Source organism: Anguilla anguilla, chromosome 4 (genome assembly GCF_013347855.1).
Source record: "Anguilla anguilla isolate fAngAng1 chromosome 4, fAngAng1.pri, whole genome shotgun sequence".
Classification (NCBI taxonomy): domain Eukaryota; kingdom Metazoa; phylum Chordata; class Actinopteri; order Anguilliformes; family Anguillidae; genus Anguilla; species Anguilla anguilla.
In genome coordinates, this window is record NC_049204.1 from 54812823 (window position 1) to 54828480 (window position 15658).

Consider the following 15658-nt stretch of genomic DNA (forward strand, 5'->3'; position numbering starts at 1 on the left):
TGCACTATCACCATTTGAAAAGATATTTTTAAACTGCAGGCAATAACATACTAAAATAAGCATAGGAAGATGGCAAGCTACTCAGTCACATGATTGAAAGTTGCCAATCTTAATTTTCCTAGGATAGTGAATATATTTCATTTTAAAATAAAACTAAAAAGCTCATTCAAAAATAAAACAAAAAAGCTAATTTAACCATTGTGAGCAAACTCACCAGATTCGTGCCTTCACATGAATGTGCGAGATTTGTAGAAAATTAAAGAGTTACGTAGACGTGATCTTAAAAAAAAAAAATGAAACATTAAAATATGCATGGAAAGAAAAGAAACTTGGTTACGTAGCTTATAAAAATCTAGTGGTAGTGTTGAGGGTGATATTTTTTGACCTGGACATTTCCTCTTGACAGTAATCCAAGCTCTGATGCTTTTTGGAAATATCCTTAAAAGGTTGTAAGAAGGCCTCTTTACCAAAGGCTTCTAAAACTATTACGACACAACTGCACTTCTAAAACAAGTGATGTCAGTCGTGCTCAGAGTGCTACAAGTTAACATGGAGCAATTTCGCAACTATTTATCCATAGGCACAATGTAACCCTGGCCGCTAGCTAAGGAAAAGCAACTGACACTCCAATTTGCAGAGAATTAAATCTCGCATACATCACACACAAGCAAGCACATACAGTTGAAAAAAAGAGAACGGTAAGAAATGTTTTTAAAGGCATTTAATACGTGTGTATCCCACACAAATAAAATGTCAATTGATAACAAATATCAAAATACAGAGATTTAGAAGACATGGACAGATCTGTACAATCATATCAGTACAAATATACAGGTCTTTTTAAAACAAAGACAGTGGAAAGATCAGTGACCCAAATCATAGGCATGACTTTGTGGCTTTAGCACCGAGTCCTGTAACATACATTTAGCAATGATCAAATATTTCAAACGGCATTTCAATTAACACCTGATTAAACACACAGAGAAATGACATTATCCTAACCTTTTATATTTTGCAAACTGTGCGTCAACTCATTTTCTTTCTGTGAAGTGTGCAAAAATCACAACATGTCGGTTTAACAGTAACCCTTTACGACTATGGTCTGCATGTTTATCCATTCTTATTGCGCGTACCCCCTCCTTCCCTAAACTTAATATCACTGTAGTGCCAACATTCACATATACCTTGATCAAAACACGCCCGAAAATGCAGTTTGTGGTAAAGCTCGCGCTTAACCTAAGTATGGTGCAAGGGGAACCCCCCTGAACACACACGTGGTTTACGCATTTGGAGCCCCACGAAGAATGTAACCAATAGTTAGCAATGTAGGTAGATAGGAGTAGAGTTTCGGCGGCTCACTACATCTTGAAATCGTAAACAATCCACTTTTACAATCTCAAACGTCAGCCTGGTCAAAAACAATGTTAAAATGCTACAATAGCGGTATTCCAGGGGTTCAGGTTCTTGAGCATTTGTTCACAACAAATTTGCCCAGCCCCTGAGTCACTGTCTTCAGACTCAGGCTCTGCCTGGGCACTGTCCTTACTCAACAGGCCAGAGAAGCTGGAACCGAATATTGTGATGAGACTTGATACATTACTGGTGTCCATTTCCTCTGCCCCCTCGTCTTCACTACTGACTGGGGAAGCGGGGGCGGTGGAAGCAGTCAGTTTGGTTTTTTTGGGGGAAGCTGTGCGTGGAGACTTCTCGGCACTTCTTTTCCTGGTACAACAGGAGACCGGGGCTGTTGGGTGCTGCGATTTTGGTTCCTGAGAATCGCATTCTTCAACAGCTACCATGCAGCCACTTTCGCTCCGACTTTCTTTGGCCGTTGTCGTTTGAGTTTTGGACAGTCCCGAATTAACACACAGAGCTGGAACGGGAGAACTGACCGATACCTCGTTGGTACCGGAGTCCACAGAAGCCGAGACGCTGTCTCTGTCCACTTCCTGGGTCGTTAGGCCGCTGAAATCAGATTTTGAAGCCATTTCTTCTGAGCTCGACTGCTCGCTGGGAGGTGAAGTTACTTGAACTTGTGGCTGTGCGGTAGTGTCTACCATTTCTGCCGCCTCCTCTTCTGTGGGCTGCGCAAATCCATCTTGGGGACTATCTGAGGGTGAGTGGGGGTTGTTCGTAGTCTCCGGGAGCAATTTCACTTGCTCTGAGTCCATTTCTCGCTCTCCCCATTCTCTCCCTTCCATTTGCTGGGCGTTCAGGCACACACCTCCGTAGTAGTCGCTCAGATACACTTGCCGAGCGCTCCGAAGAACCAGGGAGACGAGCAGGTTTTTGTGAAGTTTGATTCCGCCCCGTTGCACTCTAGAATTGTAGATTTTCCCCAAGGAAATGCTCATGATTCGATGCGCCTCCACTTTATATTCCATGTTTAAAAGTAGCCCCTGAAAGGCTAAGGTCAGTAGCGTTCTGTTTTTCTTCAATTCTAATGCCCCAACTTCCAGTAAGCCACCACGCTTGTATGGCGTCTTTTAAGTCCGTTAGAAATTGAATTTCCCTCACTGTGGTTCAGTGAGTCTCGGAGATTCACTTGGATACGTAAATTTTTCCGCTAATCAAGTTTGGTCAGAATTTCAAAACATCAATTAGCCTTTCCTCAAATGTCCGTTGTTTGTCCTTTAATATCAGGAACTTGATCCAGGTAAAAGTTTGCTCTTCAACGCAGAGCTTTAGCTAGTTAATGATTTATACTAGTATTTGATCTGTTTGTTTTCGATGCGAACGTCCTGCAGCTGATATTACTTCCTCGTTCGCATTTATAAATAAACACTAGTCGAGGAACTCATATTTTGAATGAAGATCGAAATGTATGCTAACCCCTTTTCCCCTCGACCTTCCACTACCAATTTCCACTGAAAATGACAGTGGAGTCTATTTTTAACTCAGATATATAGCTCTACGTAATGATTATACTAGCCAATGAAACGGCATATCTTCTGTTACAACCGTTCGTAAAAACCGCCCCGCCAAATCTACACTGGCCAATAGCTGTACGTTCTGGGGGTAAGTTAGATTTAAATACTAACGTGGGAGAACAATTTAAAGGGGAAAATCCGTATTTAAAACTAGACCTTTAAGCACGACTTGACATCAGATGAGAAAAATAAATAAGTAGGCGACAACAAATAGCCTACCCATGTGGTCATTGTTTCTCTATTATTATAATCAAATATGTATAAATAAGCAATTTACAGATAATGCAATCTATGAAGTACATTTCTGAGTTAAACATTACCTTACATGTCCTTTTGCATTCTTCATATCAGTGACTATTTTTACTCACCAGGAGGTAAATTAGTGTATCATTTGTGTTACTGAAATAATGGCACATATTCCCAATTATTATTTACGTAATGGCACATTTTGACTGGTTACAGTACGTTTGACTAATTGCAACGGCTCTAGACATGTCGGTGAAATCTCGAGCATAGACTACACCACTGAACTATTACAACTTGAACGGCGGTTGTTATTCTGTGATTTCAGCGGCCAAATGTTATAATAACCAGGGGTTATCTGAAACGTCACGATCAGCCTGTGGCGTTTCCCCTTTAAGAGTGTTTTTATTTTGGTGGCCGACTTCCTTGACTGATGTAATGGTTTGTCTGGTTTACTCAAGTCACGTGACTCTTTTGTGCGAATGAGACCTACATTTACGGTGTCTGGCCTATGCTATTGAATGGAGCAGTTAAGAGAAAGGGGGGAGGATTGGGTGATGGTGGTGTTTTGTTTCAAGGAGCTGTTTGGTATGGGTGGGGGAAGGGACCAAGGGTTCTTTGACACGTTTTAATCGGTTTGGCAAGAATAGCGTAGCACCGCGTATCACTCATGATAGAATAGCCTAAGTACAAAATTACCGGGGTAGTTTCGTCTAGGCAGTGGGTCAGTGAGGAAATGCCTGTTTAAGTTCTGGATAAACGCGATGTTTAACTCGAGGCTACTGTAACAAATAAATTAATGTATTCAGAAGGGAAGCTTCCTTACAACAACACTCCCCGTGTGTAAAACAAGAGTCTGGAAACCATCGAAATTCGGCAACAGTTGTTAAAGAGGGAAAAAATACTTGTAAGGGTTTATCCAATTTTGGTTTGATCATTATATAAACGCATTCAATTGTCCACATTAACATAATTTTTTATATTTTTCCATTCCTCCATGTGTTGATCAGTGTAACCTCTGAATGTGTGTATAGTATAGTATGTATTCTGTACTATATACTGTTTCTTTAAGTTCAATCATATCTGTCAGGAAAGTGTTTTGAATTTTCTTGTGAATAATTGTGTTTATGTTGACATCTGGAGATATCCAAAGTACTTGGTGGTAATACTATCTGACCTGTTATCATATAATTTAAAGAGGCTTTTAGACAAATGCATATCTTCCCTTTACCTGTTCTGTATTGATGGTCATCCTTGTTCTTTTGAGAGCTAGTGGTTATATCCCTGGAAGCTTAACTCGTGCAAAATTGAGAGAATGACAGGCCATGGTAAAAGAGCACAAAAATCACTCGTCTAGCTGGGAGCTACATGCCTGAAATAAATAAAAATCAGAAACAGACCCCTTTGTATGACAGCATAAGTAACCCCGAAGGTAACATGTCAGAATCTAACAAGCTACTCCCTGCTACCCTGCTTCTTTTTCAACTCCTGAAGCTGTGAGCAGCAGCTGTTCTAAATAATTAAGGACAAAATAACTCACTAGGAACAAGTGCATCAATGCTCTGTGCAGTTTTTGGAAAAAAGAAACATTACAAGCTTGCATATTCAGAAAACCCAGAATTCTGTTTTCAGTTGGAAAAAACGGTTCACCTTAATTACATTTAACTTTGTTTTCATACACATGATTTTGTCATTTGGATGTAGATGATCTGCATGTTTCTACAAGAGTTGGTCTTGGCAGATCTTGTCTTTGCAATGGTGCAAATCTCATTAAGGTCTTGAATAGGCACAGAAAATGTAAAAGCTTTAGAACAAGAAGGTTTTGCAGTTTACTGTCATAGCAAGTTCCACTGAGTTACAGTTCTACCCAACTCAGCATAGAGAAACAAAATCTTCAGGACCACATACAGACTGAGAAATTACGATAGAGCAAGAGTCGCTGCCTGTCCTGGGAGCTCCCCTCCTGTTCTTGCACAGTGTGGAAAACCTGACACACAGTCACACAGCATAGGAACACAACTGGTATTTGTGTCTAATTAGGGAGTAAGTGGCATTAATAATTGATTTGAAGACAGTGCTGCTGTCAGTAATAAAGGGTGTGTGTGTGCGTGTGGCAGTAGTAGCAACAATGATCGAAGACTCTCACATGCTTCAGTTTCAGTGGTTTAGATGCTAAGAAATTGGGGCAAAGGAATTTGCAACATAGCAGTGGGGAAAAAGAGAAATCATCTTGTAATGAAGATATGTGCAAAAGAACATATTCACAGTCAGCTCTCTGCCAAAGCAGTTTAACCTTCAAGACACACACCACTCAAGTTAGATGTCAGATGGAACTAGTCAGTTTCATCTTGACCTAACTTCAACTTCCACATTTTTTTAGTTCCACTGAAATCCCCCTGGAAGGCAATGCAATGCCAAGTTCAATCACTGTGGAAGTAACATGTTTTTCTAATTATGTCAGTCTTTTTCCAAGAATTTTAACCCCCCTCCCCCCGTCTTTTTTTTTTTTTTACTTTTCCCAAAATCCAACAAATGGAATTAATTATGGAAAATACCAGAAATGCTGTAAATATGGTTGGTGTAAAAACAAACATGTCCACCAACTCAATATTACACATTCAGTTCCACAAATTTAAGAAAGAAAAAAGACTCAAAAGCAAATAAAGTAATAAAAATATATCTAACAAGTAATGGTAGGCCTACTTCACTGTATCTACATGCTGTCATAACTGAAGCCCTAGCTAGTTTTTGAGAATTGAAAACTGATCATCAAATGTAATTGGTCATTTTGAATGTATTAATATGTAAGCTGTGCCTAAATTCACATATTCATTTGTAAAATTTCCTATATGTCCAGAATATTAAGTTCCAGGTCTGTACATGTTAGCTTATTCCATCCCATTGAAGTCCTCTTTCAAGCACACAGGATGACCCCTGAACCGGATATGGGTTTTTTTTTTTTAAGCAGATATGGCGGCTGAGGGGGAGGCGATTTTTATCTGAATGTAAACAGTAAATTACAGCTGTACATTTATACATTGGAGCACACTGACAAATGCGCTCTGTTGACGGAGCATGAGGTTACCGTGTAAACGTTACGGCAACTAAGCGGCAAAATGTCAATGGAGGACCCCTTTTTCGTTGTCAAAGGGTAAGATAAGGAATTTTCAGCACAAGTGTGGTAGCGTACGTTAGCTAAACGAGCTAATATTAGCTAGCTAGCTAGCTAAAGCGCACGTATCTGAGAAGTAGCTAAGTTAGCTAAACTAACGTTTGTACAACGGGGCTTTGCTGATGGCTGTCTAGCTACAAACTCAATTAAGTAGCTACCAATACTGAACCGAGACGATTTTCTTGTCTCTGTAAAAATTAATTTCAGTGAAACGATTGCAGAGCTAACTAGTCTATTTAGCACTGAAATCTAGCTTGCCTGCCTTTTTGTGAATGTGTCCTTGATCATCTTGGTCGCTAGAAGGATGTAAGTTAGCTTTGCAGCTAAGTGACTGAGAACGCTAATAAAGTTACCCGTTTTTTCTTGCGAGCTAGTCGGTCTATGTCCGCAGCGGTCTAGAAATTCTGGTTTTGAGCTCACAAGTTGTATAAGTAATCGTGGGTAGCTGAAGACATCTTGATAACCAAGACAAGTGCGCTGATGCCAGTTGCTCTCTTGTGAACATATGATGCTTGACTTTTGACTTTGCGACATTAGTAAGCTGAGTTACATAGAAAGAAAGTGGATGTGAGTCAGAGCAGCTTTGCAAATTAACTTGCCTAGCTTACTTTGGGTTGGTTTGGTTGTCGGAGTGTTTCGCTAATGTTAACAAGTTCAAACGGGTACAGGTGTACAGATCGACTGCTCGCTAACGTGCCATCTCAATTATTAACACTAACTGTGTAAAACAATTAATTGTGACGAATTGTGTTGCTCACCTGTTGTATACAGTGTATTCAGTAGCTAAAAGGACGGGTGTCCGTTTTCTGGTGGTCATTGTCACAATGCTAGCTAAGTATGACCTTAACATTTCACTGACAAGCAGTGAGAACACAAACTTAGTGTGTTGTTTCCCCTCATATCTCACACCCACTGTGTTCTAGTCTCTGGGCTTATCTGTGTTTGTGTGTCAACTTGTGCTTAGTGAGGTGCAGAAAGCGGTGAACACAGCCCAAGGCCTACACCAGCGATGGCTCGAATTGCTGCAGGATCCCAGCAGTGCATCCAAGGAGGAGGTGGACTGGACAACCAATGAGTTGAGGAACAGCCTGAGGTCCATCGAATGGGACCTGGAGGACCTGGATGAGACCATAAATATCCTGACAGTATAAATCAGTGGCAAAGAGGAGTATTGTGTTTGCTATTCAAATTTGAACACAGCTGCCTGTTGGTGTCAGTTTCAACCAGTTTATTGTGGATGCATGTCTTATTGCACATTGGCTTGTTCTGTCTTGCCTTAACTGTGAGTGCAAGCATTGTGGAGGCTAATCCCAGGAAGTTCAATTTGGATGCGATGGAGCTGACCAAACGTAAAGCCTTCATCACAAGCACCCGGCAGACCGTGAAGGTGAGTTGGCAGGGGAAGAAAGCACTGAATCCTGCCCAGAAGTAGCAACAGCCCCAAATTGCCAAATGGTGGACCTTGTAAATTCTTATGAATGTGTTTGTGGTCCCTCAAGTAGGCGATGTAGTTGTGATCTAAACATTATCAATTTGATTATTCACCATTGAATAATTTGACATTTTGACTGCATGTTCAAAAGAAAGTTCAGTTTCTGGGTTTTTGATATAGTTTTAATTTGAGTGGTCCAGATATTTTTTGGGATTTTGGACATTACAGGACATTTTATATATTTACCAAAGTTTCTGATGGCCTGCTGACTTTACAGTGGCTGCAATAGGGACTTTGGGGGTTTTGTGGTCTAATTCTTGTGTGCCATTGCTACTTCCCCTCCCCATGCACATGAAAGTGTACTGAATCAATAAATGTACCCATATTTTTATTTTCTAACCGTTTCTGTGAATTATGAGAATTCAATAATGCTCTGTGACAACATGGTTATGTGATCTATGTATGATGTTTTAAACCCTTTCCCTTCAGGAAATGAAAGACCAGATGTCTTGTCCGATGGCTCAAGCAATGTCAGACAGGAAAACCAGACAGGTTGGTCTTGGATTCCCATGTTATTTCTTTTAATTGCCTGGATAAAAATGAGATGCGTATGTGAAAAATACTGCAACAATTTTTGCTTTCACTTCCACAGCTGTAAGCCTCTTGCTATTTAGCTAAAGAGACCAGTCTTTACAGGCTTTCTGATTTTAGCATTCCCCTAGCCCTTGCAAACTGTTTCCCTTGTGGCAGCAATCTCCCAGATGCAGGCCTGAACAGAGGGATTAGAGTGTGGGGGGTGGTGGTTGGTTCCTGTTTGTGTCTGGAACCTGTAGAGGGAAAAGGCCAATACAACAACACCGTGAATAAACAGCACAGAGTGTATCACAGGAACAGAACCTGGATGATGGATCAAGTCCTTATGTGCCCTGATCATAGTCCAGTGGCTATCAGAGAATCAGCAGCTGTCCTTACATTCGCTGCTCAGCATACTCGGTGTCTGGGGGCACCTCCCACCGCTGTCTGTTAGGGTCTGCTGGCCTTGTTTTCGTTATTTATAATGTCGTAAGTGCTGCTGACCGGTAATGACCCCATTGACCACTAACTGGACAGTATTAATGTGCCCGTCAAGTGCTGGTCTTTCACTGTTTTTTGTGTGCCTATAGAAAGTAGTGGCTTCCAGTTTTCCCTTCTATTTGTGAAGTTTGTAGGTGTTTCATGTGAGTGGAACTAATTCTTTAAATTCACACCCGTAAAGCCATTTTGGGTCCCTTTTTGGAGTCAATGAAGTACCCGTCTGTTTCCTGTAGTTTCCAAATGTGCACACTTTCATAACTAGGCCTTGGTTACAGAATGAGCATATTTATAATGCTACTTGAGGAACACGTTTCTCCTGTTCTCAGGGTTTGCTGGGGGAGAGTGTACCTCAGGGTATGGCGTGGCAGCCCGGCGCAGACAAATACAGCCGGCTGGACCGCGAGTTGCAGACCGCCAACTCGCAGTTCATCGAGGAGCAGCATTCCCAGCAGCAGGTAAGCAGGCGCTTGCATCGCTCCAAAGTAATGACACACAGAAGCCTGTGCTCATGAGTGTTACCCTAGAGCAAGTGCCAGCATGTACCTCACAACAGACCTGACACTGTTTCCCTTTTTACACGATCAAAGCTTTTATACCTGCTTAGTTTTGTTTGGTTAGCATGGGTGTCAGTCTGCTTGGTTACACTAGTCCTTCTTCAAAAATATGACACAGAAGTCATTATTTTTTTGGTGTGTTTTATTAGAAAATATTTCAAAATTAAATTTTAAATAAGTAAATTGTGTTTTCCAATGCAGATACCTAAATAGTTGTGTATTTGAGCCAAGTCTAACACACGGACACAGGCCTTGTTATTTACTTCCTGTCCTTATTGTTTTTATTGCAATAACAATATGGAGCCCAAACTCAGCTTAGCAGGAGGCACTTCCTGTCATAATGTGAGCCAGCTCAGTGTGCCCATTGCTATTTTTGGAACCAAGCTGTATTGGTGTAGTCCACAGAATGGACTGTGTTCATGTTTGACCCATTTGTATATTGGCTGCTTTGAAGGCCAGTACTAAGTATATGTAATTTTGATGTTTATGACATGTGTAGATTTATTAAGTACTAACTCTGTGTGTGTGTGTGTGTGTGTGTGTGTGCCTCAGTTGATTGCTGACCAGCAGGATGAACATCTGGAGTTGGTGTCTGGCACCATTGGGGTTCTGAAGAACATGTCCCAGAGGATTGGCGATGAGCTGGATGAGCAGGCTGTGTGAGTTTTATACTCTGTGAATTAGACATTGTGCAATAAGACAACTGAACACAGCTACGGGGAAGCAGGTCGGAAAATGTACAAAGTGCTGTACAACATTCCTATCCTGAAATGAATCCTTTAAAAAAAAAAAAAAAAATTTTTTAGAATCCTTATTTAGATGGGTTTGAGGAGCTGGTATCACTTGCTGTTTAAGATTTTAAATGAATTACATTATGTATTTATATGACACAGATTAAGATTTTGTCATTAATGAATTAGGACCCCCCCGCTCCCATGAAGTGATAGGACCCCCATCTCTACAGATTTAAAGTAGACTTTTTCCTACATAATATGTTTTTCATGCATGCTGTTGTTTACTGAGTGAACTGTAGTTATTGATGAAAATATATAATAGATTTAGCTGTACTCGACAGTGGCATGATTGCTATAGCACCCCACAGAAGAGCCATACTGCATATTTGCTGTCTTTGGAAGGATTTATACAGACCAGCCTATTCAGGTCAAGATTAACCAGTGCAGGACAACAGGTATTTCATTTTAAACCCTAGTATGCTTTTCACTGGCTGCCAGAACACAATGCTCAGCTTTACAGAGTACCTCTCCATGACTTTGGACTTTACCGTTGACCACCAGACTCTGCTGTGTACAAACAGATGTGTCTGATGGAATTCTTCCCTCCCCTTGGTTTGCAGGATGCTGGATGACTTCTCCCATGAGATGGACAACTCCCAGTCACGGCTGGACAACGTGATGAAGAAGCTGGCTAAAGTCTCCCACATGACCAGTGGTGAGTGTTGTGCCACACAGTGCATTCTAGCTCTGTCAGTTTACTCTCAGCAACCAGCACACAGCTCAGTCTGTGATGGAACTAGTATTTATTAAGCACACTAATGTCTGACCCACAGATAAGTGACTTATAACAGTAATATGTGGGGAATTAGGTAATTGACTTGAATCCAAGAAGCCTGCTGAAACATATTTGTGAAAATTATGTTATTTTTAGTGAGGTATCAGATCATGCGAACAAATCAAACCAAAACAGGTGTTTATACTCTGAAGACAACTTGGCCCACATATTAATCTGAGTACAGCACAGTTCCATTTCTGTGCCATGTGATGGGATTAATGTAGAAGTGTGATTTACAGTATTAATTATTACATGTATGAAAGGGAAGCTATTCAAGCACATTTTGCTGGGAGGTGTTTGTAATGTAGACATCCTGGAATCAGCTAGTGCCCCTCTTCGGACAGGAAGGAAAGGTGTGGCTTACTGAGGATGGCGCCTCCTAATAAGGCATTGTTTTCAAACCCTAGGAAACCCAACCTGTTGCCCTCACAGGAAGTGGTTGCTGCAGAGACAGGAAATAAGATGAAATCTTGCCCTTTTTTTAACCAGGACGTCCTGTCAGTTTTATTTTCCTGAGGTTTTTGCTGAGCTTTCATAAAACTTCATTGTATTGCATTTCCCTCTTCATGTTCTTACTAATTTCTCTCGTGCAAATGGGACAGCCCCACCGCAATGAAAATGTTAAAATTGGTACTTGTCCAACTGGATGCAGACCACAGCCAAGTGGGTGCTCTCCTTTAATGATTCATGGTGTTTGTGTGACTTCACAATGTTGTCTGAGCAGCGTAATGACTTGCATGTGTCCACATCGTTTTGTCTTTGCTGGGGCCGCGTTTGTGTAACGTTGCTTCTGGTCTCTTCTGGTTCTCTTGCAGACCGTAGGCAGTGGTGTGCCATCGGAATCCTCCTGGCCATCCTGTTCGTTGTGCTCATCCTCTTCTTTGCTCTGTGACGATGCCCCCGTGATGATCCTTCCCCACCACACCGTTCCCTCCCTTTCTCTCTCACTCCGCTCTTTCTGATGGACTGCTGGTCCTGGACTGGGGATTAGAATGACACTTGCCACTGACTCTTTCTTTCCCTCCCATCTCCTCCAGATGCATTTATACTGTACACAAATCAGGTTTGCACCCCTGAAGATTTCTTTTAATTTCTTATCCTACTACCACCAAATTAGGACAGATTGGTTCAGGCAAAAGAGTTTGGTTATTAATTCTTGACTTATTGAAATTGAACTAACAAGTGCACTTGGCTATAGCACAACATAACATACCTTCCACAATATGGCCGCTTAGATAATTAAGTGTCCTAGGGATGCTTGGGCCAAGCGAATGCATTTTTTCCTTACGCTTTTATTCTGCTATATTAGCTTCCGTTATCTTACTCTGGTGGAGTATGACTTTTTCCCCACGGTTTTATGAAATTCTCAGTTTGTTTCGGGGGTGTAAAGCAGGACTCAGTTTTAGAATTTAAAGAAACAGCACTGCCGCCTGCTTGAGCGATGTGAATTCATTAGCATTAGCGTTCCCTTCCTCTCTCAGTACATCCCTTTAAGGGCTGCTCCCGTGTCTGTTGAAGGCAGTACATTTAGAAAGAATACTGAAGGGCTGTAAGATGCAATGGTATTACTACTAGTAAGAGCGTGTGTTACTAACCACACTAACTGTAACGGTAGCATTTATTTTTTAAATGTGAGGTGTCCTCATGAATTGCAGAGGTGTCAATGCGAGAAAAAAATATGGAGGTCGCATTGGCAGCACTGCAGTGATAAATCCGTCTCCTTGGGTAGGACACCAGTGACGATCATACATTTTATTGGTATTACCACTGTTTAGGCTGATGCAATAGTCCAATGTTGAATTTGTTTTTGCCCCGAGCTGAGAGCCAGGCAATATTTATACGTGAGGTCTAATTGACTTAGTTGTAACTGTACCTGTGACTTACCTGGGAAAATTGCTGGTCATAATCCCATCGACATTTAATAGGCTCCGTTGTCTTTCAGTGGTGGACTGGGATGTAGATTTAAACTTTGCTCAAGCATCCCTTCATATATTTGACTGGTAGTCAATGTTCATGTCTTCCGTATTTCAGGCATTCCTCAGTGTCTCGTAGTCACAGTTGATCACCTAGGTAACTTGAGTTAGATAGATTTTAATTTTAATTTTGGCTCTCCCAAGTATTTTTGTCCAGTGACAGAAGCAAAGTCAGGTTTATTGACCGGAGTTAAACTGATGTTTAGTCCTGAGGACTGAGAGCCTGTAGTGTGGGCTGATATCATGTAGTTAGCCTGTTACTATTGACTGTGCCTTAGGTTGAGGAGAGTCTGAGGTGTGATTGAGCAGGCCTTTCCCTGCTCAGCCCAGGCACATTGGCACACATTGGCACACCTTGGCATACATTGGCACGCGTTGGCACACATTGTGCATGATCAGCCTACATTTACAGCCACATTCCTGTAAGTGAGGAGTGTGTCCTGCTGCTGCTTAACTGTGGTGCAGCTGTGGTGGTGATGTGAAGTATTTGTGACTACTATGATGGCTTCAGTGCCGAATGTAACCAGGTATGTAACCCACCAGCCCACCAGTCCAGCCTCCCTGAGAAGGATCCAAATCCACCCTTCATGTGAAGACATCTAATAGTGAATTGAATAACTATTCTGAGATGCACTGAACATATCTCTGATATGAGCACCTATACTCAATACGGAGCTTTTCTGTGAGGAACTACTTTTCTTTGAGGTAACATTATTGTTAACTCCCTTTTGGGTCTTAAGAAGAAAGTAAAAATAATCTAATGTTAGTGTCCTGAATAAAATAACACTAAATAGATAGATAGCTGTGATTGATAAAATCAAATGTACTTACTAATATTAAGATGGTTTAAACACGTTTCCTGTTATTTACATTTATGGTTGATTTTTATGCTCTTGTTTGGTTTTTGCATTTCAAGTTGGTCAGTGTTTACGGACTGTCACACTGTTGCACAGTGTAGTTTGTTGGTAGGAAGAATATTCTTACAGGGAAGTGATTTTTAAAAGTATAATATGCGGTGCTTTTAATTTGGTAGTGCAGTGGGGTCCCATAAGGCAAAACAATAACCATCTTGCTCTGGGTTTCACAGAAGAATGCAATGTAAAGAAATACTAGTACTACTTTAACTGTGGTTCGAAGACTGTTTCAAAAGCATTAAAGCCTTTCATGTGCAACATTAAGGGAAAAAGAAAATAGGCGTACAATCACATCACTGGTCTTGTAAGGTGGTGATGAATTTGAAAGACGATATGTTGGCGAATTGGCACATGGATGCTATAAATCATATGTGTAAAACTACTGTATATGTTGCTACTCTTGTCTGGCTTGTGTTCATGCTGCTGGGGTGTGTGGGCATAATTTTCTCTGCTTTGTGTCCTAAGAACTCAGAACCTCAACGTTCGACCTCCGAGTCATGTCCCTGAGTGTCTGTCTGTGTGGTGTTCGGTTGCGGAGTCTGAGTTCTGGAAAATAAAAGGCTGCAAAATAATAAATAAAAAAAGGCCCAGTTCATTAAAATGCTTGTCTGTCTTAATTCTGTGCTCATATGTCATTTTGAGTGTTCAGAAATGTTGTAGGTTAACTGAGCTGTGCGACAGTTTTAAGTATTGGGGAATCATGGCCTGTGTGAACAGGTGGAGAGGGAAGGGGGTTAATACGGCAGACCTTTTTGGGTGTGAAACCACACCCACTATATGACCCAGCTCATGGTCAGGGTCCACAGACCGCTCAAATGGAGAATAGTTAATTAGTTATGTTATGTCTTTGAGTGCTCTCAGTGGGCAAATCATTCTACCTGATTGTCAGAAGACTGTTCACTTCCTGAGCTGCAGTTTTGAATGTTAGTGTTAAATTATTGCGTATTTTTCAATAAATGTTAAGCCGATATTTATTTAGAAGTTCCAAATCTGAAAATGAGCAGTAAGCCTCTAATAGCCTAATATTTCCACAGCACAATTTGTGTCCTTATCAAAGTTCCATTAGCTGATACAGAGGGCCCAGCCAATACAGTCCTTTGTTACACAGTGCTATCATTTACATTAGGAAGATGACCCAGTATCACACTAACAAGGCAAGGGGACTTCCTCCTCCATCAGTCAATGACACCCCCCCCCCCTTTTTTCCAACACCTCGAGCAAAGGAGCAGTGTTCCGATAGGGGTTTTTTTTTTTTTTTTTTTTAAGAAGTGGGCGTGGCCTGTCTGTCGGAGGGATAATTACAGAAGGACGTGTCTGCGCGGGGGGGATGGGCTCCAGCAGGCGGCAGGTGCAGGCTGCAGGTTTCCAGCTCGGCCTCTTTATCCTGGAACAGAGAGGGGGACGGAAGGGACAGCTGAGCACACGCCCCCCTGGGGAAGAGGGCGCGGGGCCGGAGCAAGCTGCCCCAGACAGCTGGGCTCATTAGCATTGCAATGCAGGGCCTCGGACCGTACGGAGAGGGGAGGCGAGCGCTGGGAGGGGCCGGGCGGGCAGAACAGGCAGCGTGGAGCGAGGGAGATGGCTCAGAGCAGCGCCGAGGGACATTCATACATTCACTGATGCCTCTCTGTGCCGCACGCCCACAACCGCACGGAAAAACCAGCGGCGAAACGGTGGTCAAAAGGAGCAGGAAACGGATAGAGAATGTACTAAATCATAGGACCAATGAACACATCATATCTTAAAGCTCAGAATTAGGTTTTTGTTTTTGTAAGCACTCAGCCATTGTAATGAACT

General features: G+C 41.7%; 2 protein-coding genes across 2 annotated transcripts; one reads left to right on the top strand and one right to left on the bottom strand.

Moving 5' to 3' along the window:
* Positions 1–706: 706 nt before the first annotated feature.
* Positions 707–2884, bottom strand: ier5 (immediate early response 5). Its single transcript, XM_035416292.1, has one exon. The coding sequence runs from the start codon at positions 2382–2384 to the stop codon at positions 1425–1427; it is 960 nt and encodes a 319-aa protein (XP_035272183.1). The 5' UTR covers positions 2385–2884; the 3' UTR covers positions 707–1424.
* Positions 2885–6128: 3244 nt separating this feature from the next.
* Positions 6129–14462, top strand: stx6 (syntaxin 6). Its single transcript, XM_035415688.1, has 8 exons — positions 6129–6324; positions 7310–7479; positions 7638–7732; positions 8267–8329; positions 9178–9306; positions 9958–10064; positions 10760–10854; positions 11790–14462. Exons 1-8 carry the CDS (start codon positions 6290–6292, stop codon positions 11864–11866), a joined length of 771 nt encoding a protein of 256 aa, XP_035271579.1. The 5' UTR covers positions 6129–6289; the 3' UTR covers positions 11867–14462.
* The last annotated feature ends 1196 nt before the right edge of the window (positions 14463–15658 follow it).

What these genes read in the sequence shown, in the direction of transcription:
- ier5 (XM_035416292.1), bottom strand. Translation starts at nt 2,384, where the DNA reads ATGGAATATAAAGTGGAGGCGCATCGAATCATGAGCATTTCCTTGGGG.
- stx6 (XM_035415688.1), top strand. Translation starts at nt 6,290, where the DNA reads ATGTCAATGGAGGACCCCTTTTTCGTTGTCAAAGG. An exon ending in CCCTTTTTCGTTGTCAAAGG is followed by an intron (nt 6,325 to 7,309) that starts GTAAGATAAGGA and finishes ACTTGTGCTTAG; the next exon opens with TGAGGTGCAGAAAGCGGTGA. An exon ending in AGCAGCATTCCCAGCAGCAG is followed by an intron (nt 9,307 to 9,957) that starts GTAAGCAGGCGC and finishes TGTGTGCCTCAG; the next exon opens with TTGATTGCTGACCAGCAGGA.